At 35.4% G+C, this 27,870-nt stretch overlaps 2 protein-coding genes across 3 annotated transcripts in view; one reads left to right on the forward strand and one right to left on the reverse strand.

Annotated features, from left to right (window-relative positions):
• Window positions 1–718: 718 nt before the first annotated feature.
• LOC143913412 (lysine-specific demethylase 5A-like) lies at window positions 719–13,884 on the reverse strand. Of its 2 annotated transcripts, none has more exons than XM_077433166.1 (31): window positions 13,457–13,884; window positions 10,080–10,157; window positions 9,848–9,986; window positions 9,609–9,763; window positions 9,393–9,530; window positions 9,205–9,319; window positions 8,888–9,096; window positions 8,649–8,810; window positions 8,464–8,574; window positions 7,029–7,140; window positions 6,756–6,892; window positions 6,565–6,671; window positions 6,334–6,486; window positions 6,148–6,259; window positions 5,873–6,067; window positions 5,616–5,794; window positions 5,341–5,512; window positions 5,029–5,230; window positions 4,756–4,946; window positions 4,531–4,683; window positions 4,274–4,444; window positions 3,984–4,186; window positions 3,654–3,890; window positions 3,450–3,568; window positions 3,023–3,378; window positions 2,683–2,940; window positions 2,373–2,595; window positions 2,170–2,300; window positions 1,930–2,056; window positions 1,690–1,845; window positions 719–1,614 (listed from the first exon to the last, which is right to left on the reverse strand). In XM_077433166.1, exons 1-31 carry the CDS (start codon window positions 13,676–13,678, stop codon window positions 1,184–1,186), a joined length of 5,454 nt encoding a protein of 1,817 aa, XP_077289292.1. In that variant the 5' UTR covers window positions 13,679–13,884; the 3' UTR covers window positions 719–1,183. The 2 variants fall into 2 exon arrangements, with proteins under 2 accessions (XP_077289292.1, XP_077289291.1); XM_077433165.1 differs by having other exon boundaries at window positions 8,458–8,574.
• Window positions 13,885–17,090: 3,206 nt separating this feature from the next.
• LOC143913417 (calsyntenin-1-like) overlaps window positions 17,091–27,870 on the forward strand; it is an 80,189-nt gene continuing 69,409 nt past the window's right edge. Inside the window, exon 1 of the mRNA XM_077433172.1 lies at window positions 17,091–17,251. Within this exon, the coding sequence (XP_077289298.1) occupies window positions 17,173–17,251 (79 nt within the window). The 5' untranslated portion in view covers window positions 17,091–17,172. The remainder of the gene's footprint in view (window positions 17,252–27,870) is intronic.

The raw sequence follows: 27,870 nt of genomic DNA on the forward strand, positions 1-27,870 counted from the left end.
AATAGCGTTGTACCTCGGCCCAGACACAAATATACATACTTAACATGAACCTTTTCGCATAGCGCTGAAATTAACCTATAAACAATATACATCATATAATATACATACATATATATATATATTATGTCACTGGGTATGACAAAGAGGCAACTATAGGTCTTACAATTAAAAAGTATGATGTTCACTAAGCAAACATACTTGCATTAAAATTTTTGATTAACAATTGATAGTGTTTCAATAAATCTTCCAAAAGTAATTTAACGAATTGAAATGATAGTAGTTTAAATTTTTTGTGTACGAGTTCAAATGGATAAGGCAGAAATTGATTTGACAGAATTACAGATGTTGCCAATTTAAAACTGAATTTAGGAAATATGTGGCTCTCAATGTCAGTCAATATAGATTTGTATAAATATTAATATGATTATTGCACAACTAATATTGTATGTATATGTACTAATGTGACATTCAATGTTTGCTCGCATAAAGATATCGAAGATATGTGCAAATTCAAACCTTTCATTATAGTATCTCAATGTAAACTTCAATCATGCAATGATGTTAATTTGGTAACTTTAAAAAAGTTTGAGATCTATAAAAATAATTTTTAGAAACAAAAATTATCATTTAAACATCATTCATGATAGGACATTCAAGATAAATTAATAAAAAATGTTTCTAATTATTTTTTACTTTTATATTTATTTTTTATTTTTTTAATCAATTTTTCATTTTATTGAAAACATTACCTCCAAATGAAGAGGATAATAACAAGCATGGACATCGAGTTGTTTTTTTTTAATGGATCCATGTGGTATGTACATTAATTTATAATTATTATCCGAGCACTTAAGATGAGTCAAAGAAATTCAGACTAAATCACACGGAACTTTTATAATGAAATATTACGAGTGGAATTGAACTAAGATGAAATTATTGAAAGTTAAACATAAATTTCAATATACATACATAGATATCAAACTAATCGAATATGTATACTACTCATCATAATAATTCACAGAGTATATATATATATATATATATTTAATTTATTATACAACTTACACTATTATGAAAATAGCTCATAAGTAAATACATTTACTTAATAAGCAAGTTTTAAAGCTTACACATTCAAGGATTTTTCTTATATAACACAAACATACAAGCATTTACACTAAATAAACTAAAGTTTGTTCGTTTGTTTAACTGGTTCAATTTCGTCCTTAATTTTTTCTTCCTCACTTAAATCCATTTTAAAATTCTCATCAGTTCTTGAGATGCTGTCTAACACTGGACTGGCTTTAGTTGAATCACCACTTTCACCGTTCAATGATTTTGATGTCAACTCCAATTTTAATGACTCTTTCATGTCAAACAGAGACTGCTTATCATCGGTACTACCACGTTTTATTGTTCCTTTTGGTTCTTTTTTAAAATATTCACGTGTTGTCGTACCATTTTCGTCTCGACTTCGAGTTCTACCATTTGGACCAGAGCAGATTAAGCAGTAATAATCTTCATCGTCCTTTAAGGAATTCTTCGACAAACCTACACAATGAAGGTGGAACCATTTTTCACAGCCACCGTCACATTGTACCCAGTCAACTTCTTTACCTGTTAAATAAATTGAAATTGTGAGGAAAACAAACATAAAAAAGCAATTATAAAATTACTGCATAATAAAATTACCCGTTGGTCGAAGACAAGTATGTGCAGCGCAATCCTCATCATCATCATTAGAGCTCATATTGCCAGAACTTGAGTCTTCTGAAGTAGGTGAAACAGTAACACCACTCTTATCTCCTTCAACTTCACCAGTTTTTTCCTTTTTAATCTTGTGTAAACCTTAAATAAAAAATATATATTTATATATTTACATACATACATACAGAATTACATATTTAAACATTCAAGTATAAATTTTATTACCTCTGCGTCCTCTTCCCATTGGTTTCTCAGGAGAGCCTGTGGATTTAGCTGCTAAACTTCGTCGCCTTCGTTCTTGCTTTGCTAAATAATGTTTTTTCATCATCAAGCTACTTCCACTTGACACACTCTATAAAACATAATAATTTAAGATAAATCTTTAATCATATAATTGTAGTTAAATATTGTTTTAAGGGAAATATTTTTATTAACATTACAAGATAGTGAATCATGATACATTACCTGCAAATTCTGTTTCCTGTTAAGGTAATTAGATGCAGAATTGGATAAACCACGACGTGCAACAGGTGTGTTAGTTGGCGGAGGAGATTTACGAGGTTTTTTCACTGGTAATACTTTACTAGGGTGAATACCTAAAAAAACAAAACGTATAAGACGATTTCACCACATTTACAGTGAATATTTTGACTGATTTATATACACACCGTCTTTATTTCTACGTGGTCTTTTTAAGTGATTTCGACGATGAATCGAAGATACGGCTACTTGTGCAGACCTCTTCAAAGACACAGGAAGAGAGCCAGGAGAGCGACCAGATGCAGAACCAGGTGTACGACTTATTCGTTCATTCCACACACCACACAATTCACGACTATCCCGAGCTGCCTTCACAACATTCCATAGGAGACTTGTCTCTTTCAAACATACCTACAAGAGATAATAAATTATAAATTAAGTGTAAACCACACTCATTGATAAATAATATATTTGAATCATTTGCAATCGTTGACTGACCTCAAGTAAATCACCCTCCATTAAAAGATCCTCAAATCGATGTAACAAATTCAGTGGTAAACGTAAACGATTTGGATGTGGGGAAGTGTTTCTTGGTAATGTTTGAGGTGATGCAGAATAAGCATGCTCCGAGGCTGAACTATTTCTGTTTGGTGTCGTTTCAATGGCTGGATTCTCCTCAACTATTGGTTTTTGTTGAGGATCAGCATTCTTCGCAGGTTTTGGAACATTTTTTTCTTGTTTATCACGAGGAGTCGGCTGTAAAAATAGAGTAATTTAAAATAATCAAATATGTATTTACAATATAGCACATACACACGCAATTGTTTTTCAAGACTACCTGTGACGCAAGATCTGTATGCGAAATTGATGCGAGGGCACGTGCCGCCTCCTTATTTCGCATTAAAGCCCGAGCTTTATCTTGCCATGCCATAGCCCTTTCTGTGAGGCACTGTAAAGCTTCACCTTCACACAACCGTACTGGCAAATTTTGTAAAGAAACCAATAATCCTAGAATTGTATCCAAACGAGGTCGCCTAGTACGCAAGCAACAACTGCAAAGATAACGACTAGAACCAGGACCATTGACACTTGGCGTACCCGGTGACAAAGGCTCTTGATCTGGAGACATAGATCCAGATGAAGTTGGTGGAGAAGGTGGCCCATTAACTGTATTTCTGTTATTGATGCATGGAGCTATAAAAACAAAAAGTTTTGAATCGTTCGACAATAACACAAACTAAAATAAAAAATAAAATAAAAATTACCATGGAACCATTCTTTACACAATTGACATTGAGTCATAAGACCGTATTGTCGCTTTTGACAATGACAATAAGTAACACCTGGTTGTTGCACTCGAATATCTTTACGTAAATTACGAGCTCTAAAAATAATATTTTCTTATTACATATACACAAAATATAACAAAAATTCATAAGTTTTCTTTTATTTAAATCATTTATAACTACCGAAGTTCTCTCATATTAGATAATTCATTTTCTTCCGCTGTCTTGAAAGCACCGACAATTTGTGTTGGGCTATGGTCTTCACTAAAATTTTTCATAAAATTTTCAGCTTCAAGTGTAGAAGGAACTCCAACTACAGGACTGCCGGCAGATACATTGGTATTTTTAGAATTAGGAGTCTGACGACTCATTTGATTATTGACTGGACGACGAGTACTACTTAGAATATCGGTACGTGGACTAAAATAAAAAATTCCATTGTGGTTTTCGTCATATCTCCGTATTATATTTAATACTTGGATCAAATTTTAATAAAAATTCATATAAATGTACCTCAATGCTTCCATGAGACCGTGATTCCAATTTTTTCTCAAAAACGTTCTAGCTGTTCTTTCCTTCCACTGCTTAGCAGAATCAAGGGCAGTTGAGAGTGTGTCTTTCTCACATAAATTGATAGGAATCGCAGTTCCTTTTTTAACGAGAGTTTCTAAAGTACTAAAATATGGATAAGATTCTTTGGATTGCATTTCATCAACCTAAAATCACGAAGTTTCGATAAATACAAATTACAAAAATCATTCATTATAACTTTAAATTGATGTTACAAATGTTTAAATTGATACCTTTTGAAGCCAATCTTTTGCTTGGTTGATAGCATTAGTTAGTGGCTGCTTACTAGGTAAGTAAGCCTCGACAGATTCAGTTTCTTGTAAAAGTGTTTCAGTTTCTTCGAGAGATTGATGTCCTGAATCAACTGATAAAATCTCTTTGGCTTTTTTCTCCCATTTTTCAACCTGTATTACATTATATATATATATATATTAGTAAAATTGGAAAATTGAAAATTATTTTGACTTAATATTATGGAAAGAATGCTCACTTCATTTTTTAAACTCTGAAGATATGCTAATTGCACCTCAGCACGAAAATGTGGTTGAATCTTTACACCGTGGTCTAACAATCTGTTGATTTCTTCAAGACTAAGAGATTCATAGTCTTCACGGTGTATTTTTACCTCTTCCAAGAATTTTTCCTACAGAATTTTTTTTTGTCGATAAGTATTTCAAATAAATATCTCAAAATATATTACTAGAAGAAAACAAACCTGTTGCAATCTATTCACAACGTGTGGCAAACATGGCAACTGTATGCAAAGAGTTGAACCTTTGTCAGCACATGCCTCCAATTCTTTGATTCGAGCTGGAGCACCAGATGAACCAGGCTCAATTGCTAATAATGCTTCAGCTGATTTTTCTAATTCTATAGTTTGACGTAAAACTTCTTTAACAGCTGAACCTGAAACGTTTATATGCAACAATGTTATGGAATGTTAAAAAAAAAATCAAAAATATATGTTACCAACTGCATAATTTTATACCTTCAGGCAAAACGCAAGCCAAACCATCAATTTCTTCGCAAAATAAAGTCAATTCCTCTACTGTAAGACGGTATTTTAAATCAGCACTGTGACGAGTTCTAGTCCTCATTTTGTTTAAATCCAATTGGTGTATAACAGACGCACACTTATCTGCATCCTCAATGGCGATTTCAAGAGCTCGCATTAGATCAGATTTATGCATCTAAAAATGAAACTTAATGTTAGAAAATCTTATATTTAAAGAAAACCAAAACTTATGACAACAAATATTACAAAAGATGCCAAAAACATAATAATATTAAATAGATATACTTTTAGATCTAGAGCTCTTTTATATAGTAAACGTAGTCCATCAAGATCATAACTTTTTGGTGTATCAGGATCGAGGGCATTAGAAACAGAATCTGCCCATTCACGGAATATTTCTGATCGACTTTTCAATTTTTCCAACATCAATGGAAGCTCATCCAGTGTGTAACGATATCTATAAAATAAATATTATTAACAAATTAAATAATAAAATTATTAAAAATATTGCAAGTAAAAAATAACTTAATGGTTAGATAGCATATATCAAAACAACTAACCTTAATCTGTGATTTTGTGGAGCGCAATCACAAAGCGATGTATAATGACGGAGACAAACGAGATTCACAGTGCAAGAACAAGTTACAGCAGAAAGGAAACATGTTGTTTTACACATTGAACATTGCCTTTCATCGTCGGGGATCAATTCAAAAGCTTCACGTTCTGCTTCCGTTACACCCTAATCAATTGTTGAAATTCCATAAATATTGAGAATTTAATTGAGATTTAAATGAAAATCAATAAAAATAAAACTCACCCATTCCAAAAGACTTTTTCGCAATTTTCTTTCATCACTTAACATATTTCTCATATCTTGGTAAGTACCAAGAGCCACAGTTGCTTCCAGGGTTTCAGCTTCCAAAGCCATTTTACATACAAGTTCGTCATGTGAAAAAACACAAAATCGACGTAGATTAGAATAATGTGCAATGCATTCTCGCCCAATTTTAAGCTAAAAATTTAGAAACAAATTATTTAGTGGGATATAAACAAATTAAAAAATTATAAAAGTAAGTTTAAAAGTTTATTAACCCAATCAGCAGGTGTAAAATTAACAGCTTCTGCGAAATTGTATCCTTGATTGAAACCGGCATGATATGCTCTTGGAAAAGTAATAACAAATTCTCCAGCATTTTGATCAGTTCTAAAAAATGAAATGTATGAATGTATTCAAATATTAATTTTGTAACCATTTTAAAATATGTAACTTTGCCATACCTATATACTGGAACTCCAGCCTGCATTAAAATATTTGGATTCATGATGGTAACAAGTTGATGTAAAAGATCCGGTTGCCATTGGAACAATTCTGGTGCAGCAGATCGCATAGTCGTTTCAAACAATTCAGCCTTAGAACCAGGTACACCATACCTAAAAATAAAAATTTAAGCATACACATGTTTTTTTCTTCATCAATGTAAACATATTGTAGTATTCAAACAAACAAACCATGTTTTTGGTTCACCCCAGTGCATATAGTTGATAGAGTAGCTCCAGTGATCCTCAATATGCCAACAAAACGTGGCAAAACACATCCCTACGTACATCCAAGGTACCTGAAATTTTTTATATAGAATAAGTTTATTGGAAATATTCTCATTAAAATTAAAATATTTCAAAAAACATCTGTATTTTTAAACCTTCATTCCAGAGATATCAGCATTAATATGGCCAAGCACACTACCCTCTAAAACTGGAAGATTATTTAAATTCCAACTAGAATCAGCATACTCTTGATCTCCAGGATACATTTGAATACTGGATTTAGTAGGAAAACCTAAATAGATAAATGTAAAATTGCATTTAACATAAAATTGGAAAACAAGATACATACATACATACATATATTACATATATTATAAATAAATATGCACATATGTTTAAATGCACGTAACTATTTATTGTACACTAACCTGATCCATGATCCATTGAATGAAGATCAGCACCATATTCGACGGTAACATCTTCATCAATCGAAGACACGATTCTCCAAAATTCTTTTTCAACCGTATCAGTTGGCACCAACTACAAAGCGATGCAATATATAACATATATTATATACACATTAAATGAAAATAAAATGGCTTCAGAATTAGTAACAAAATAATACAAGACATACTTGACTCTAAACCAAATGTCTGTTTTCAAAGAATGCTTACGTCTGCCACCATAGTAAGAATGCTCTATGAATGTATATCTACATACTACATCTATTACCATAACAAGTTACTTCAAGCGAATTAGCGCTTTGTTTATGACCTTATTTATTATACCATTGCACTTTTTAATAGAGATAATTTTACAAACGCGAAATTTATCACTTTAGATGCGTCATCAAGGATAGACTATAAATGTCATTAAGAGTCATAAACTGTAAGTCATTTGGTGAATGGTATACATTTTTGTCCTTTTAACCCTTTGCGGCCCGAGATTTGAAACAAAAAAAAAATGCACATGTTGCACAGAAAAAAAAAAGTTTTTTAGTTAGTGGGACATAATATAAACCTTTGTGCTTCAAATAGTCTTAATTTTTCGAAGTGGTAAAAATTACATCCCACCATGCAGCAAAAGATAAAAAAAAAGATGGGCCAATTTTGATACCGCTATGCTTCAAAGGGTTAAAATGCGAAATATTTTCGGGTTATACGTTTTTGGCTTTGTGTTCAGACAATAAATATATAAAATTAAATTGAATCTCGTCAAGACCAAAATATTATTTCGCGTTAAACGATTTTTCATATTAATCCTAATGCAAATATCATTGTGAAAAACATTGCAAGTATTGCAAACTGAACTAGTTCTATACTTAAAATATAAAATTACGTAAGCATAGAAGCATAAAGGAAAAAAATAAATAAAAGAAGAGACCACAACACCATCAGTTAATATGAATTAGAAGAACAAAAAATAACGAATAATGAATTAACCCCGTAAATGTATACGTATGTTACAATCCAAATGTTCACTCTGGTTCATTCGTAAACGTACTATTTTGTTCACCAACATGAACTATAAGTTTTAGTTAAAGTGTTAAAAGTCAAAAGCTATTCTTCAAATAAAATGGTAAATTCTGTGGAAACCGCATTAGTGTTATTAACAGCAGAGTAGACTTACTTAGAAGACAGAGAGAAGGATGGAGCAAACGATTGAGAATAATTAAACTTATGCTTAATAGTTTAATTATTCTTCAGTCAATTTCTCAATTTGTTCTTTTGTGTACACTATAGCTGACCAGATTGGTTTGTATGAACAAACTAGTATGTTTATGAACGAACAAAATATACACTTAGACAGTAACATACACAATACATAGACACAACAGAGACATAATAAAAAACTCACATGTACCGGCATATTGAAGTATTCAGACTTGAATTGATCGGCCATCTCTCCGAACTGTTGAAGAGTATATTCTCGTTGAGCCTGTTCAAATCCAAACGCTTCTGTTGGCTTCGATACCTATAATAAATATTACACAAATGAAAGTCATCATAGATAATGATATTTCAAAGAAATATGCGAATGATATTCACCTCCTGTGCAATACAACGAGGACATCTCCAATCGCCTTTAGGAATACTCTCAAGCGGTGGCATCAGACAAAATGTGTGATACGAATCATCACAACCGTCACATAATAACATCTGCTCTTCCACGTCACCTCTACCACAGTTGTGACATATATATTTTGCAAGCTGACGAAATAAAAAATATAATAAGAGACAATAATAATTTGAATGCTGTGAGAAGAAAACGAAGAATAAATATTTACAGGATCAACAGCACACTGGTCAGTATCGGGAGCAGCAGGTACAACATTGACAGTCATGCTAACTTGACGTTTAACTTGCAATGAAGATGTTTTCATGGGCGTAGAGCGCATAGGTCTCAAACTGATGGCGCTTGGGCATGAAGCGATTCTAGGATAGTTTGCAGCTAATGCTGCAGCTCGTCGTTTACTTGGTGAATCCCGAAGCACCACTGATGGCATAAAATAAATTAAATATACATAAATTAGTAATAATTATATAAATAATGATAATAAAAAAGCAAACAAAACACATGCGTATAATTGCAAAATAAATTTACATTTCTTATCTTCTACTTCGGAAGAAGCTTTCGATGCAGCCTGTTTACGAGTTTCCTTTTTCTTTTCATTTCCCTCTATATTTGTCTCCGTATCTGGATCATTTTCTTGTTCACTCTAAATATAAATATTGATCAAAAAAATGCATAAATAAAATACAAATAAAAAAATGAATCAATAAATTAATTACATATTTCTTCCAGCGCCGGGTGGGTGGCTTATTATCAATAGCCGGTGAGGGTGGAGTACTTTTCTGTGCTGATCCGCGTCCTTTACAATTTGAAATATTCGCCTTTTCAGGGGTGACATCAACTTTACACTCCGGTTTCTAAAACATAAAAATTAAAATAGAAATGCTTTTTCTAAAAATAATGAAGCCGCATTTATAAAATAAAATTATACTAACATCGTTATCTTCCCGTTTCCTGAACAAATCATAGGGATATAAAATTCTTTCATAATGATTTTTCAGAATAGAACCAACACCTTTTCCTTGGGGGTGACCCATACGAACAGCAATTTTCGACCATTTTCTTTCCGTAGTACAAACTTCAAAACCACCTTCAAAACATACACACATTAAAAATTAAATATCCAATAATGACATTTTTGGATTGCATAAAAATTAAATATATAATTAAATACCTGCTTCCTTAACAATTCTATGCAAAGCATATAAATCAAGTGGTTTTCTTTCAACAGTGGGAATTTTCAATAAAGAACCTTGCAATTCCCAAAACTTGACAATTTGATCTAAAAAGTTCAATTTGACACGAGTGATCGCCTGTAAAAATATTCAAATGCAGATAAGTAATGCTTAAACCTTGATGACAATAATACTTATGGTATAATCAAAACAATTAAAATTATCATTCACCTCTAACTCATTCAATCGTTGAATTCTTGGTGTAAATCTCAGTCTATCGACATCAACAGCAAATGGAGGTCGCCAATTCTATTAAAAAATAATTAAATTATATATTTATTTTTTTGATTCTACATACATGTACATATATATACTGTCGAAATATAAATATGAACGAAAAATAGTTCGATTAAAATTCAAAAACAAATAATACAATGAATACAACAAGATCAGTTCATAATTTATTTCGTTGGATCTCTTTGTATATACTAAATCGTCACCAAATCATAATTCTCAATGGTTTTAGATCATCACTTAGACATATTCCTTCCGGTGTCCCACAAGGGTCGCGTTTAGGTCCCTTATTCTTTTTACTCTATATTAATGATATCTCATACATCTTCAAACATTCCTTTATACTTCTTTACGCTGATGATTTAAAAATTTACAAACCTATATACACCATAGACGATTGTCATAAGATACAAGAAGATCTAGATAGATTCTCTATATATTGTTTAAATAATGATCTTTTTATTAATCTAGAAAAATGCTCTATTTTAAATTTCACTAGAAATAAGTCAATTATTACTAATCAATATCAATTAAATCATTCAATCCTTAACACGTCATCTTCTATTAAAGATCTTGGTGTAATACTCAATAATAAACTAGATTTCTCTGAACATATTTCTTTTATTACCGACAAAGCATTTAAATCTCTTGGATTCCTACTCCGCTCAACAAAACCCTTTAATGATCCTTATGTACTAAAATTACTTTATTTTTCCTTTGTAAGGTCTCACCTTGAATTTGCCTCAATTATCTGGTCACCTTTTTATTTATCCCATATTAATTGTATTGAGAAAGTTCAACTTAAATTTATTAAATCCTTACGCTACCTTTTTCCTACCTATACCCATTCTACTGTTTCCGACATTTTAAAAATCCTTTCTTTTAACAATCTTTCTGTCAGGCGACGACATACTGATGCTATATTCTTCTTTAAGCTCATAAATGGTTTCCTTGATTGTTCTGATTTACTGAATAAGGTTAATTTCAGAATCCCAGTTCGATACTCTAGACGCGTTGCACTCTTTTCACTTGATCCTTTCAATACTAATTCCCAAAAATATTTTTATCTGCAGCGCGTTTATCGTATGTTTAACGGAGAGCTGAATGAGGTTGATCTGTTTGGTATTTCCCTACATCAATTCAGGTCTAACATCAAGAGAATCTTGACCGATTGATTCATTTTTTCTCCTATTCTATTTTTCCAATATTTCCATTATTTTTATACTTTAGTTTAGTTATGTAATGTGCTATTTAATCATATTATAGCTTTCATTCTTTTCCATTTCATTTGTTTATTTTGTATTTACCTTTTTCATTTGTTTTATATTTGTAAATTTCAATTTCTTCTTATATTCTATCTTATAACCTTTTCCAAATATTTTAATACTATAGTTTAATTATGCAATGTACTACATATTTTGTCATGCCTTTATTCTTTACTTTTTAATTTGTTTTCCTTATATTTATCTTTTTCATTTTTGTAAAAATCTATTATTGGACTCGGATGTTACATATATTATTTATTTACTTTTTGTTTTTTTTATACCTATCTCTGTACATCCTGTCTGTTGATTTTTCAATTAATAAAATAAATAAATAATTCCGAATTCAATGTAAACAATGAATATCAACAATATGTAGTATGAATAGAAATTAATGGCGATATTTATGCAATCTTACGAACACAAAAACTTTTTTTTTTTGTTGAATGAATTCATAGAAAGGACAAAAGTCACCATGTAATGCGTTCCATATGTTGAAATACTGTTTACAAAAACTAATCAATTAATATGATAAAAATATGTATTTTATAAGAAAACTTATTGAGCTCAGTGACATAACGGAAAAACTTCATACTTTTAGATCATAACGAGTAATAAATGAGTGTAGACAATAGACACGTATAACACTACTGGGTAAAATTACATTGTATGTAGTAAATGACATCGACAACAAATAGTCCACATTTCAAATATTTACATTGAACTAACGAAATTAATGTTCACGCTAATAAGTAGGTAAGAAATACAATATTGCAACGCACTTTTAACAATATACGTTTGAACCAAAAAACAATCAACCAACAGAGTAGATAAGGCACTTTCACAAGTTTTGACAAATAAATCGTTGCAATATGAAAAATTTGACACATACACAACGTAACATAAACTTCGATGCACTTCAAACATAATTAATTATTCTTTTAACACGCACACACACACACACACACGTTTCATTTATATAACTCGAGCATTGCTAGATTTCACACAACCCGAACAAAAATATAATTTTACAATCCATCATATAATAAAGCAACAACATTAACAAAATCGAAAAGCGATTCGATCGGATGGATTGACAACTGATGAAATTTCTCACTAATAACACTGTTACACGTCGAAAATGATGCCAAACAAAATTTAGTTTACACTTTTTTTTTAATATTGGCACATTTTATACGCGCACTTTTCACCATTCCGTATCGTTGAGATATTTGTCACTTGCGTTTTATCGATTACATTTTTTTTATACACGTGTTTTATATAGTTGGTAAATCTTTAATTTTATATAATCGTTTTAAAAACTGATTCTGACGAGACGATGCCTCATCAGAGTTCGCACTCGGAAGAATTTCATCATGTTATCGTGTGAAAATTTGTTACAAATATTGTAGGAAACGCGGGTCGATCATGTGTGGATTAAAACAATTGAGAATTTTATTCGAAAAAGTGTGAAACAAATGAATTTCCGTTATTTTTTGATAATTCTTTGTGTACAAAAATGGCGGAAACGAGGCGGGGAGGGGGAGTGCCTATGTTAAAATATACATATTGAAATTCGAATTTGGATCGAAAACAAAAGAAAATCGATAGAAACGAAAACACACACTAGTTCGGAATCCCACCATAATCCATCTGACACAATAATCACACAGTGCGCGTATTACGTATGTGTGTTTGTATGCATGTGTGGCGAGCGTAAGCAGAGGGCAATCGTATAGCAAATGTCGTCGCACGAATCTCGGGTCCGATGTCGTCGACGTTCGACAAACGACAAACGACAAACGACACTTGAAAACATGCGTGCCTTTTCGGGAAGCGCAGCGCAAAAACGGGAACGGGAATCCGGGCAGCGTTCCTGGGAGAGCACGAACGCGCTCGGGGAGGAGGGGCGAGGAAGAGGGCAGATGGCGGATGGCGGATGGCGGATGGGGATGCGAGTGCGAGGAATGCGAGGAATGCGACGAATGCGAGGAATGCGACGAAGCCAACGAAGCCAACGAAGCCAACGAAGCCATCGTAGTGGTTACTCACCGCGGGAGGCTTGATCTTGCAGATGCCCGACTTCTCGGCCACGGGGCGGATCTTGTTGATGTAGGCGAGCGGATCGCGGAACTCCTCGACGGAGGGGGCGAAGACGGGCGCCTCGGGGGGCACCGTGAAGGCGAAGGGGGCGCCGCCCGGAGCGCCCGCAGCCGTGGCCGCGGCCGGCGCTCCGCCCTCGGGCGTCACCGTCGCCTCCTCGCAACGACCCATCGCGGTCCGACCGGAAGTCCGACCGGCCGGGGCGGAAGCGGGAGCGGAAGCGGAACGCGAGCGCGAGCGCGAGCGCGACAAATCTTACTGGGAGAGAAATGGGCCGGGCGGCCGCTCCGTGCGACGACGGATCCACGGCCGACCCCTCGCTCGCCCTCGACACACTGCGCACGACGCTTGCCACACGTATGCCACTCTTTCCACTCGGGTTGCCACCCCGCTAAAATAATCCGCACGCCCGAAATATACGCACCTCGTTTTCAGAGCCGCGGAAAGCGTACGCGGACTCCTCCTCTACGTCGCTCGTGTACTGACGGATATTTGGTCACTTTGCGTATATCTTTGACGAGATAGGTGTGATTTTTTTCAATTTAAATATCCCCAATTTAGGGAATTTGTATGTCGTTTTCCTTGTGTTGGCAGCTACCCGCTCGAGTTTATTTTATTATATCATATATCATATATTGGGTCATCGCGACATGACAGGTATCCCCAATTCGTCGCTATGACATAAAGTAAAAAAAAATGAGTGACTATGGTTGAAATCAATATTGATATTATTACAAATTGGTTTGAAATTACAATTATGTTGAAGTTAAACGCGAGTATAGCAAATATTGATATTTTTAAACTTTTTGATCCAAGTATTAAAACATGGGTCTCTGGGTCACTGCATCGAAAGTCGAAAGCCGAAAGATAGAAAATAATGTATGCATGGTAAGCGGTACTATATATGGTAATACTCGGTCTCCGTGACGAGACAGAATGTTAAACGACAGAAAACGCCAATTTCGGAAGGCAAAGATCGAAAATCGAAAGATCTTAAGTCGAAAGATCAAAAAAAAAAAGGTGCATAGTAAACGGTACATACTCACGTACATACTCACTTAATTTGCGCGAGCAGGATACAACAGGAACAGGCTTTTCCTCCCGTATTAATGTGCACGCGCAGAATACGGGAGGAAAGCCAGGAAGGCGCATTGAGGTCTTCCTGTCAAGCCTTCCTGGTATATTGTACATATCTATGTAAAAATAAAATATATAAATGAGCATCGTAATGTCGAATGTATGCATTACATATTAGACCGAAGCGGAAAATTTATTTGTTGGATATTCCACGATAAACTTATTGATACATTTGTGAAAAGATTCATTGTAAAAGTATGTATCAGTGGCGTTCCATAAAATTCTCCCTGTTTTTGTCGCAGGATACAAGGGGACTAGGTGACATCATACCGAGTCCTCTTGTATTTTATTCCCACACGCTGTGCGACAAAATAAAGAGAATTTCACCGCAAGCCACTACATATATACATATGTATATGGAAAAATACCTTCTTTATTTCATTTGAAGATTGTGTTAATCATAATATTTTAAAACAAGTTATTCATTTTATTTTATATATTTTAAAATTTTATATTCGAATTGATTTGATACCGAGAATTAATTATGACAGTTAAGTCCTGACCGCACTAGGCGAAATTGCACTGCGTAGCTGCAGCGCACTGTCAACTAATGCGATCAGACCCCAAAGTTCGGATTGGCGCTGTACATACACACGTTATCTACTACCGATATTTGCAATATTTTCCATATCCAGTTCCTAAATAGCAGCCACAGGTTGCAATATGAAAACTGGATATGGAAATATCGTACGTAGATATCGTGTGTGTGGACGGCGCCATTGCGCACTGTCAGTGGACTGTCGGTAAACGTCAGTGGAGTTGCCAACTCAACTACCCGTCAGAGCTGCCACCGCAATCGAATTCAGTGGACTTCATAGTAAACACACTACATCTCGATTATTATTGGACGAAAACAAATGTTATTGATGTTAACTTTGGCTGCAATTCGTGTCAAATATCTCGTGCAAAAATATACATTTATGCGAGTAGGTTGCAATGTCACGCGGCACTCGTCGCAACTTAGAGAACCCATATCATGGTGAACCTCAAAATACTCTTTCTTATTGATTAAAATATTTCAACTAATCATTTTTCTACTGTAGACGTATTAGTAAAATTATATTATTATATTTTTTTCCAGATCTGATGGAGGTACTGATTTAATAATAAAATACTTATAATTTTACAAGCGGAAAGATTGACGGTGTGCACATGCCTAATTCATGAATTAAGCAACGGGCTTACATTGTATGTATTAGCCAATGTTTCGCCTTTTACATAGACATGATGGCGCGCGGTACACAATAGTGGGTGCTACTTAAGTATGCGGTCTGACCGCATGCCACCTTAGCATGCGATCTTCCTTTGAATCGCAGTTGACTTTTTTTATTTGTATCGTAACAACGACCTGATTATTATACTTTTTGTTTTTTCCTGCCGCCCCATAATGTTTTCGAAGCATTTCTATCAAAATATCGTCAGCAGCTAAGAAAATACTGACTCTAACAACCTAATCTTAAATGAATAGGGCCAACTCTAACTTAACCTAACCTAACCTGATCCTTAATAAAATAGGTGTTTGGCTGCTAAGATACGTTTTTTTTTAGTTTTATTTCATCAATATTTTCAACAAAAAAAAACATCTTAGCAGCCAACACCTATTTATTTAAGATTCAGGTTAGGTTAAGTTGTTAGGGTCGCTATTCATTTAAGATTAGGTTGTTAGGGTCGGTATTATTCAGTCTCACTGTCACACGCGAGAACTGAGACAGTGAGACCGCATATTAAAGTAAAATCGTGAAGATATATCGCATACTAAAGTAGATATGTGAAGGCAGACTGCATACTACAGTGGCACCCAATAGTGTATCGCGGTACACAATAGTGTACCGCACTCAATAAAATCCATAGTATCACCCGTATCCAGCTCCCATAAAGGTCTGTTCATGCCTATTCAGCACGACCCGTATCCTGCAGGTGTCATGCAAGTGCGGATAGTATTCTTTGGTACATTCTATATGGACGCGCATTAATGCGTAAATGCGCTTGCGCGAATGGAGTATGAATACGTCCATATAATGTACCAAAGAATACTATCCGCACTTGCATGACACGTGCAGGATACGGGTCGTGCTGGATAGGTATGAACAGACCTCATAACGGGTGATACTGTGGATTTTATTGACTGTGTGCCGCGCGCCAATAGGGAATTTTTCAAATTCGGCGTAAATATGAACATGCTTGGTCCTAAGTATCAATTCGGGCACAATGGTAAAAATAAATAATTTAATAATGCAACCATGAAAGTGGCCAAAATGAGACAGAAATATTTTTGAAACATAAAAAAGTGATTCTATCAAGATGACTCAAGGCGTGGTTCAAAATGGCAAAATTTGACCGCGAGCAAAGGGATGCAGAGCGGTGGCGAAGAGGTGCGCGTCGGTGAGTGGCGGTCGCCGCTCACCAACACAGAGAAGCGCTCATAATCGATGAAATCACGGACGCCATTTGAGGAACGGCTGTCGCCGGGTCGGTAGTGTTTGGTGTTGGTCGTCCGTTTCGCTCCCCTCCCGCCCCCCCGCCCCGCCATGGTGCCGCGGCTGGTTCTGGCGGCCGCCGCGCTGCTCCTCGCCGCCGCCCCCGCGCCCACTCCTGCGCACCTCGCAGGTCAGTTTTTATTTATTGTCTCTTCGTCTTCGTCTTCGTCTTCATCCTCGTCTCCACTCCACTCCACTCCACTCCACTCCACTCTCCACCCACATCTCCGTCCAGTCCCACATCGATCCGCCACAAACGTCACATCAACAGCCACCCATACACTGCTCCACTCGCTACTACCATTCTGCACGCCGTTCACTACTGCCACTAGCACTACCTTCTACTACCTTCGCTTTTCTTCCTTCCTCTCATTGCATGCTTGTTTTTCTTCTCATATCTACCTGGACGGGTGTGTTTGTTTTTATTTCACACCTTTCGTTATATCTTGTATGTATTCGTTTCTAGATTTCTTACCGTCTTCAATTCGAATGTATCAGAATTCTCAGGTTGGCGGCCCTGTGTGAAAATGCATTCGGGACGCGCAACCATCGATCGGTAAATCTTTTTAAAAAACCGAACGCAGGATTACAATTTTTTGGATAAAATTAAGTTATATATCTATTACTTAAATTAGAAGAAGAATCATTTGGAATATAAGATACAAATATTTATTTATTGCTATGCTACTACGTATATTATAATAATACGTACTTATTTGAAAATGTATTTCGGGCGGAATAATTTGATATATAACAATTTCGGATTTTAATATGTAATATTTGATTTATATTCCAATTGGAATGTTTGTTGGCTTTTCACTCGAGATAATTGCCTAGCTATTTTTCTTAGAATTGGTGAGTTCTTAGAATGAGGATAACTAAGCCTTTTCAATATCCAATTAAATTTGTACGTAATTCAGCACTTCTGTTTAAAATAACTGTTTTCATATTCTGGTTTTAAGGCTAACAAAAACATTATCAATTAACTTTTTGATAGAAAATACTGAGATAACTTATTGTTCATACACCCTTAAATTTTCCTCCAAACGAATCGTTTCTCGAATTCTTAACATTCTCCTCCAAATTAGATTCTAGCAAAATATGTCATTAAAATATTAGAACATCTTTTTGTTTCAAATGCTGTATATATGTACGATATATGAATAAACAATGGTATTTTTAGAGGAAATGGAAAATTCAATTGAATTGATAAGCCTTACGATTGAAATGCACGTGCAATATCGCATATACCTATGAGTGTTGCGTCTTTATCGATCAAAGTATAATTAATTGTAATTACTTTCATAAGTTAAATTGCAATAGATATATTTATCGCAATTGCATGTTTGTATTTGTGGTTTTGGAGTGTTTATCAATCGGGGGCAAATTTCGTATACGTACATATTGTATTGGGAGTATGCGGGAAAACTGGGGAAAATCACCACCGCCGCGAACACTCGATCAATCAATTCGCTTAAAATGAAAATTGTACGATTGACAAAATTTGAAGCTTTTCACTATCGAACTTGCGTTGTGTCATCGTTTTTACTTTTAGTCGCGAGGAGATGGAACGAGTCGAAGTTGCCGAGGTTCGTTCATCTACCGTTAAAACATGTATGTATGTACTTCTTGTCTCTTGTGAAACTTGGCCAGGTAGACAGACAGAGCCTGGCGGATACCTGACCGCGACATTGCTTCTCAAAGTAAATGACTTCTTGAGTGAAAGCTGATTTTTTTAAAAATGAGTAAATTGCTCACATTTTTTAAAATTTCTTTTATTTTCCTCTGACGGTTGAAGATCCTACCTAGCTTTCGTCTTCATCGTCGTTTGCAGCCGTTCACCAATGAAAGTGTCTCTCCATTTATCTGCTTTGAGCAAGACTTAGCCACATATTTTCCGTATTTTGTCCGTCCATTTTAATAGTGGTCTTGATTGCATCCTTTTACAGTTTTTGGGTACTATTTGAGAACTTCTTGCGTCCATTCTTCTGGTCAAATGGCTTTCCCATTGCTGTATAAACTTCACTGTGCCTGCTCCTGTAGTCATACTTACGTCTCACAGTGTTGAGTTTCCCGTATTCTCGTTAAAACAAGCATATAACGTTCCATACTTCTTTGTATGCGTTGGACTTAATGCAAAATTTTGACAATGCAATACTCGAGTTTGGCACTCTTACGTCATCGCTAGAAAAAAATACGTTAGTCAAAAACCCCAAAATCTTTTGTATTTAATCAAAATAAATTTATATTTTTATTAATTTCATAAAAGTTAAATGAAATAATATAAAGTTACGATGTGTTTTTTTTTTTTTAATAATTTAAAATGTCAGAAGCCATCTCAGAACATAAATCTGATTTAATTTTATGCTTTACTCTATTATTTCCTTTATTATGCTTCTTAAATAACATCAAAATTTGCATTTCATTTCTACAGGACTAATTTACTAAAAAAAAATATAAAAAGTTGAGAAAAGTACTGAATTCATATTTAATAAATTTACATATTTATACCTACCTGTTGAGAGATGCTTTGTTACTGAATTTTCGGAATTTTTCTTTATAATCCCGAAGAATATTTACCGCATTTTTGCACCGTGACGACTCATTTGATCAATTCAATTTCTTAACGTATTTGGAAACTTTAAACCAGTGATGCACCACCTTTTTGCAGTAGGTGGGGGGGGGGGGGGAGGACTGAAAATACAATATTCCCCTCTTTTGACAAATTAAATAACTATTACAAAAAGAGCACGCGCCGCAGTCAAAAATTATTATTTTTTTACCCTTAATGTCTATATTATTTTACATGTCAAAATCTATTTAAATATCTTTTGGTTGCGCTGCAGGCAGAATTTTTTCAGAAAATTCATTCTTTGATAAGATTTTTTTTGATAAGATCCATCTAAAATTATATGTATTTAGATGTAGGATATCGTACTTGTATATGCGTTATTGGATTTTGAAATATGTTGATACTTTTCATATTCAATTAGACACTTGGTGATGAAGTATATCAAATAAATTATGGCCCGCAAAACAGGTCACTTCAGGCCGTATGCGGCCCACGAGCCGCAGTTTGTGCATCATTCCTGTAAACGAAATAAACAAGATATGAAAGAAAAACGGTCGCGTGTTCACAAGTGCATTTCTACATATAATTTTACTCTCGAAATTGGGATTGTGCAAGTTTTGACAGTCACTTTAATTAACAGTCGTGCAAAACGACAGTTTTGTTTACTTTGCACACACATACATATGATCATAGGAAGAGCAAGGTGCAATGCGACGGGCCGATGAGTCACGCATCCACTTTGGACTCGTTGCGTGTCAGTAGGGAGTTTTTAAAATAAATCTTGCAAAATTCGGATAATTGACCCGTGTGGTTAGCGGTAGCCGAAATAACCAGCTCTCGCGACACAGGGTTGCCAAATCGAATAATAACTAAACACACACACACAAACACGATGAAAAATCGAATCGATCGCTTAAACCTCCAAATTGCGCAACTTTCAACCCCCAAACGACCCTAGGACAAAAAGACGCTCGACACCCCGACGTGTCGTTGTTTATATTCGTTTCGCGTGCAAAGTTAGCAAACACCACAATATGCCATATACGAGCTCTTAACGAACCGTTCGGGATGCGAATATTATGTACTAAACTTGACTAACATTAGCCTTTACGGTTATGGATGCTCTCGGGTGCGAAACAAACTCGACGGAACACAGTTTCGCAAACGCTCCCCGAAACGTTCGACTCGAATTACTTAATTGGTGCAAGGCATTTCTGCTCGATGTGCTCCCTAAGATTTATTCGCTCGAAAAATAATTTATATAATATATTTGAGAGCGCGCCGGGGGTGAATAATAGGCCGAGTTTTCGCCCTCGCGCTCTACGTGTACGTTTTTACCGTACGTACATATGTATGTATGTATATACCCGCGGTGAATAATGAGAGTGGATAGATACTTTTTGAGTGCGAAAATACATTTAGCGCGACATAAATCTCTACTGTGAATTAATTCACCGGTGTATAACAGTTATTGCTGCCCTCACAGCACCTGGACACCTAGTCACTCAGTGATTCATGGTAAACGCGGGGGGTTGGGTTGGAGGTCTCTCAACCCCTGCCGTCGAAAAACGGACCCGCGGGAGCCGAAGGGTTAATATCAAGGGTCATCGCCTAATTGACAACGTGCTCACGCACCTTAATTGACCATTAAATTTGGTAAACGACGTCGCCGGTTACCCTACGCCTGCCATTTATTTTTTGGAACTCGACTAGGGCAGTGCGCGTGTGTTCGATTGTTCCGTTTGACCATTGGTCGAGTGCATATGGGAGTGTTCCGTGTGTAGGTTTCGATACAGGGTGTATCCTACTTCTGGACATACTATGTTTGTACATATATACACTGCTTCTACGTGAGAGTGCCTAATGTGAGTCACGCTCTCTGCTAATTTAGCCGCACCCATCGTGTTTCATTACAACGAACGTGCAAAATACTATAATTCCTCGTGTTCAACTTGTTCTCCTTGATTATATGCACGTCGCTGAACTGCTTCCAACTACATACATCGTTTGCTAACGTTTGTCAATAAACAAACAACTGTATATTGTTAATCAGGGCTGTCGAGTTGTTAAAAAATCCGATCCATACGAATTATTATGACAGTGTCGCGGTGATGTACTTACATATGTGATAGTTTACGGTCGCTATCCTATTGCAACGTGAAGTGTATTTGGGGAAATATTTTTTAAGATACTGGTTGTTTTGGGTGAGCAATTCTCATATTCTCGCAGAATTGAGCTTCGATATTTCCAGCCAACTCGGGTACATTAGATGCCGCAGTTTGTTTTTTTCTCCTGTGGCACGTCCCAATTTATCCAGCAAAATAGATCAGTAGTTAGCGTGCTTTCGTTTGAGTGGCTATCCCTGGCTTTGTTGTTGGCCTTACCTGGGCTATTACTTGGAAACGGTTCCAACAAATTGCTAATTTTGTCCTATTTCTCGCAAAATTTGAGTTTACAGGGTCTCATTATTTGTCGATGTTTAAAAATGCTTCAAAAATTTGTCCATAGATGTCTCTATGATGATTTTAATGTTTGATGATCGATGTTTGTAATTGGCCTTGAATAATACCTATGTACAATGTTGACAATATATGTCGCCTGTTACAAGGGGCATCAAGATCCTCAACTAAATTTCTGTTTACTTGAATTTGTTCAATCTAATGCATGAAATTGCACTGAATTGTAGCGCAGTTTCGAGAAGTCTTAATTTTCAAAGGCGGTCAAGAAGAACTTACGCAATAGAATTCCACAAAACAAGGTTAACACCCTCGGATAACATACAAATACCCCTTGTCGCTTTTTTATGGAACTCTATTGCGTTAGTTCTCGTTGAGCATCTTTGAAATGATTTTTCTAAGAAATTGACAATAGTGCCTCTTTTTTTTGTGACCCATCAGTAGCCGTCCTTTATTAATTATATCATCAAGCATAATTTTCGAGTTTAAGATTTTGACGTCGCTCAAAATACCAAGAATCCACGGCTCGGACTCCAAAGTCCTGGTGTTAGCTATGCCTCGAGGTTGTGAGTGAGTCATCGTTGAATTGATTTGCAGCATTGCAGTTGCAGTCGCCTTATCGTGTCCGATTTCCATGCTTTGGACAAGTTAATATGATCTATAACGTCTCGTGTGTCCGAGAGAATCCTTTACTTTGCGATGCATGTTACAACGCATAATTACAATTGTATATTTGAGCTATTGAGTTTGATAGTCACGACGTACATGGATAGTTTGTACGATTATGTCTGATCTGAATCTTCCGTAGACTACTTTCATCTGAGATTTCTTGTAAGCAACCTGTTTCGCGATTTTGAACGCTTTATTCAACGCAAGTAATGTCATCACAGCATCGTGGAGCAAACATGACAACCTCGTTGGGACTTTTGGATCAGGTGTCAGTATTAAAATCTGTCTTTGTCTCTTTTTACTCTATATGTACATATGTATGTTTTTGTCAGAATCAATAGATGAAAATTTTTGTATTTAAATTTAAATAATACTAAGCCGTTAGTGAAAATATTATTATAAGTGCACTTATTTGTCTGGGTCTCAAGTGACTGGTGAATACAGTTTTATATTATATTTTAGGTGACATTTAACATACATGCAATTTTCGTTTACGCTAAAAAAGATAACTTTCATAATAAAATGTTTCGAGTTTAATTATAGAGGTGTTCTCTGAGGCTCCACAGGGGCGCTAATTACTTTACTGCTTTTATTTCGTCGCAGTTTCGTTTTGTAGGTGTACAATTTTGTCTCCGTTGTACGATACAAAATACTGTCTCCTCCCTTTTGATTGTCGTAGCATATTCTTTAAGAATTTACCATCGTTTTTCACAATTTATAGAACAGATTAATGCGTCTCGTCCGCTTTAGTAATATAACAGCGGTCAAACACCGAAAAAAACTTCAAGGCTACAATTTCCATATTTGCGTTTTAGCACGAACGGAAGTGCGCTAAAGTCTAGCATGTGATCGGTAGGATAATTCGTTAACACCTTGACTGTCGTCGACACGTCATGTCGTGTGTGAGATAACAGTTAAATATTCACTTGTGTTTGTTGACGTTTCGTCTCATCGCGTTTATCTCGCTTCGAACACGAAGTCGGCGAGAGTTGGTAGGTAGGAGCAGTCACACCGAATTTACCACGTTAAGAAACTGGGACAGGTGATGTCGATAAGACGCACACAAATACTACACGCACGCTTATTACGTATTCTGTGGGCTGAAAAATGGGAGAAAAAGCTCCTGATACGACACGGGAAGGATTTCAAACGATCGAACGTATGAAATATTGCGGTTTTCTCTCTCCGAGACGACGGTTTCGACTCGTCGAGACGCTTTTCAGTAAATAGTGTCTGCATATAAAATGTGTATTCAAAGGGTTTTCGCCGAGCAATTTGGACCGACTCGGGGGATTCCGGTTGAGATGAAATTACACAAAAAAAGTAATAAAAAAGTTCGACATCATAAAAAGAGAAAACGCGGAAAAATAGGACTAACATTAATAAAGGTAAAACTGAAATGATGTACAATAAATATCGCATGCCGGATAGTAGTCGGATTACATATAATAAGAAATAAACTAGTAAGAGCAGCTAATGGGACAAATTATACAATAGAAATAAAAAAGCGCTTGATTATATAAGCACATAAATGGAACTGAAGCGCTGAATAATAAAATGCTGTGTAAATTGTATTGCCTCCGACAATATGCCTGTTACAACGAAGAGAGGCAGGTAGCTGATACAGAGTGAACGAAGATATTGAAATGTTGGACGAAGTATTACCAACTATTCAGCAGTGCTTCTGCAACTTATCGCATCGCCCAGATATCGTGTCGTCTACTTTGACTCATGTCCAGTAGGGCTTTTGGCTCAGCTGTCGCGTATCGCGTTAATTACTTCAGTGGTCAAAAATGAAAATATTGGAAGGCAATAAAGGCTTTTATATTTATTGAATACTTAACATACATATATGTATGTCAGTGGTGGGCCGTAAAAATCTCCCTATTTTTATCGCACAGCCTTACTTACCTGTGTGCTAGCAGCATATAAGGGACTTGGTGACGTCATACCGAGTCCTTTTTTATCTGTGGGACTAGACTAGATGTATATATTTTCTCCATATATGTATGTATTCAATCAAATATGAATTGTAGTTTTATTTTAGAATGTAGAGGGAAGCAAGATAGAAGCGAGTGCATTGGGCAAACCGAGCAAAGAAAGGTGCGCCTCTAGAATAGGGAAGAATGGAATTGTGTTGAGAAGGCCTTCATCTAATAACGGATGGTGCACGGCTGATGATTATAAAAAACTGGTTTAGCGCAATCGCCGCACTGCGTCAACAAATATCTGTCGATAGAGCGTCGATTGGTTCCACGTTCGTAAAAAACAATTATATGCATCGTGTTAATTAAAAGTATGGACGTGTTGTTTGATTTTTCGCGTAAATGGGGGTAAATAAAAAGGCGAGCGTCGTTTAGTAGTTCTACCCAACCACACATCGCACGTACGTGTTAAATTGCGAAAATATTAAAAAATTCCACTAGAATTTTTCTCATGATATTAAATAATACCAAGGCATCGTTGAAATAATTCCGACGCGTCACTGATCAATCCGACATTGTGTAGATGTAGATACTTGGGGTTGAGGGGCAGGGAGGGGTAGTAGTTGTTTGTGTGTAATTGGAAAAGTCGATTTTTATTTGTTGTTATTTATTTTTTGATCGGTATCTTAATTGAAACCGGCCTATCTTCACGCTTGGTTTCACGTCGATTGGACGCTCGTAAAATAAATATTAGAAAAAAATTTAAAATAATAAAGAAACTTTGTGGAAAATTCTGATATTGTTTGTAATCGGATACTGCGGGCGTGTTTTGTTGTGTTGGCGCGACATGTGGTATGCGAAGTTTGCGTATTATGGTTTTAAAAATTAAATTTATCGTATGTACTGTGTATTCTCTGTGATGTGTGGTGAATTTAATATATGAAAGGGGGAGGGTTTATTGCTGTATGTGTGAGTTATGACCTGCTTCCGGTCGTAATGATGATGCTAAAGCCTTGTCCAGAATGAGAGAAGGTCAAGTTTCGATACTATTATATTTTTGTCATTGGTGAATGTTTTTGATGTGCAATCTAAATGAGTGATATTTCGACATTCATAATTTTAAGCGAAACTTAAAATTTGTACAGCAATATTTGCATTTAAGTAGTATTAACAATATTTTCTAGAACTCAAAACAGGACAGCTTTTACATAAATTACTCATTTCTTGAAATTGTCAAAAAATGATCAATTCATGAACTGTGGAGGCCTGTAGCTTTTTTTATAAATTAGTCACTATCATTCTGACATTTCTATATGTGAATGTCATAGCTTTATGTAGATTTAAAACGACTATTTAATCAAAACAATAGATTTAATTGGAATTACAAAATTGGGGTGTACCATATTATAGCGTGGACGTGAGGAGGGGTTTACGTGATCGAAGTGAAAGACGCAGCGAGGGGTAGTGGAGGTAGTTTATCATTATTCCGTCTACGAGCCAGCTCCAAATGAAGCATCGAACAAATCCGCTGAATATTTATACACAGCGTGTACTCTCAGCACAGATAGGTCATTGGTCGATGGGTCGCGAGATCTTATTGGCTGTTGCTCGCTAATACGCCGAAGCATTTTTTCCGCGATCAGGTGATTATTGCTAGTAAACCAGTGGTTGACGAGCACCAATCACCTAATGTCTACGTTATAATATGCATATAAAGAAATAGGCCATGTCAAAATATTGTTCATGTGGGTTTTTTTTCTTTTTTTTTTATATTTTGATTATCGTTGTTTCGTGATTAATCAAATAAATACATATGTTTTAAAATTACATATAATACGCACTGTTGGTAGCTAGCTATGTTGAGTTCGTATACAAGCAACGGTCAATCGCCTCAGTCTATTGATTAGTTGTTCGTTTATGCCATTCAATCATTAGATAAACAAGTTCGCTCTTATCCGCTTCATAGTTTTGAAACATCTGTAGACTTTCAAAGTTCTTCAAATGAATATAAGTTCTTCAAACGAATAAGTCAATTACTTGTATTGAAGTTAAACAGGTCCCAAAATCGCTTCACATCTTGAAAATATTATATTTTAGTATTTTTAAAGATAAAATATGTTGATAATGTTAACGGTTGCGACGTGTGGCTTTATAAATCGATTTTATACATAGATATTTTTAATTAATCAATTAAGTATCACGGTCACATCAGATTTTCAATTAATCTTCAGATAAATGTTTCGCTTTCTCGGAATCGGTTTTTCGAAATATTTCGTCGCACTGTCAAAATAAGATATCGAATGAGGAAAATTTCAAAATTGAACGCTTGTCATAAAAAGACGAAACGTTCGATATATTTGATATGGTTTGAACTAAGTACTTAAAAAGGTGGAAACAATTTTCAGTTGATGTATTCGAATTATGTATCGTCTTTGAAACGTAACTATATCGAAAAGATTGGTATAATATGGAGTAAAAAACTTAACGTCAAATATTATTATATTTGAAAAAATCATTTTGTAAAAGCCATTTCTTAGATTCCTATGAATTAAATACGACTTTTCAAGGATCGCGTATATATTTTGAATAATGGCAACCGTAAAAGAATCGATGGAGTACTTTTCGGAATCGCTTTCCCTTTCAATATATCGACACATACACCCAGATTTTATTTGGACTGGCCATAAATAATGGCCGAGCCGTCGAGACTGAGTTTTATAGCGTATAAAAATGTATCGTCGCTGGGGTTTTTTTAACCCCATCATCCTACCTAGGTCGAGCACGCGCGCTCCACCTCCCCGTATAATGCATTAAAGCAATTGAAATTCGAACGGTGAATTGAGTCGTCTTTGTTTTTGAGCGACCAGCGAACTAAACAATGGGAATAAGTCCAATTACATCATTGTTTACCAGGCGGGAAGAGGTCGTCTTTCCTCGCATCCGAGAAAAATGAAGCCGTATAAACGGCAGGGAAAACAAGCAATTTTCCCCTCTTTATGGCGCGATAAAACGACTCGAAGATTTTCTAATACACATTATTTTATTTTTTATGACATTTTATGATACGTTTAATTTTTTATTTATATATACATATATTTTGATCCCATTAAGAGTGTGCGTTGAATAC

Source organism: Arctopsyche grandis, chromosome 6 (assembly GCF_051622035.1).
Source record: "Arctopsyche grandis isolate Sample6627 chromosome 6, ASM5162203v2, whole genome shotgun sequence".
In the NCBI taxonomy this organism is placed as follows: domain Eukaryota; kingdom Metazoa; phylum Arthropoda; class Insecta; order Trichoptera; family Hydropsychidae; genus Arctopsyche; species Arctopsyche grandis.

Coding starts and splice junctions, on each gene's coding strand:
- LOC143913412 (XM_077433165.1), bottom strand. CDS start 13,678: ATGGGTCGTTGCGAGGAGGCGACGGTGACGCCCGAGGGCGGAGCGCCG. Junction 10,158..13,456: donor GCAAGATCAAGCCTCCCGCG/GTGAGTAACCAC, acceptor ATTTTTTAATAG/AATTGGCGACCTCCATTTGC. Junction 6,893..7,028: donor TTCAATGGATCATGGATCAG/GTTAGTGTACAA, acceptor TTATCTATTTAG/GTTTTCCTACTAAATCCAGT.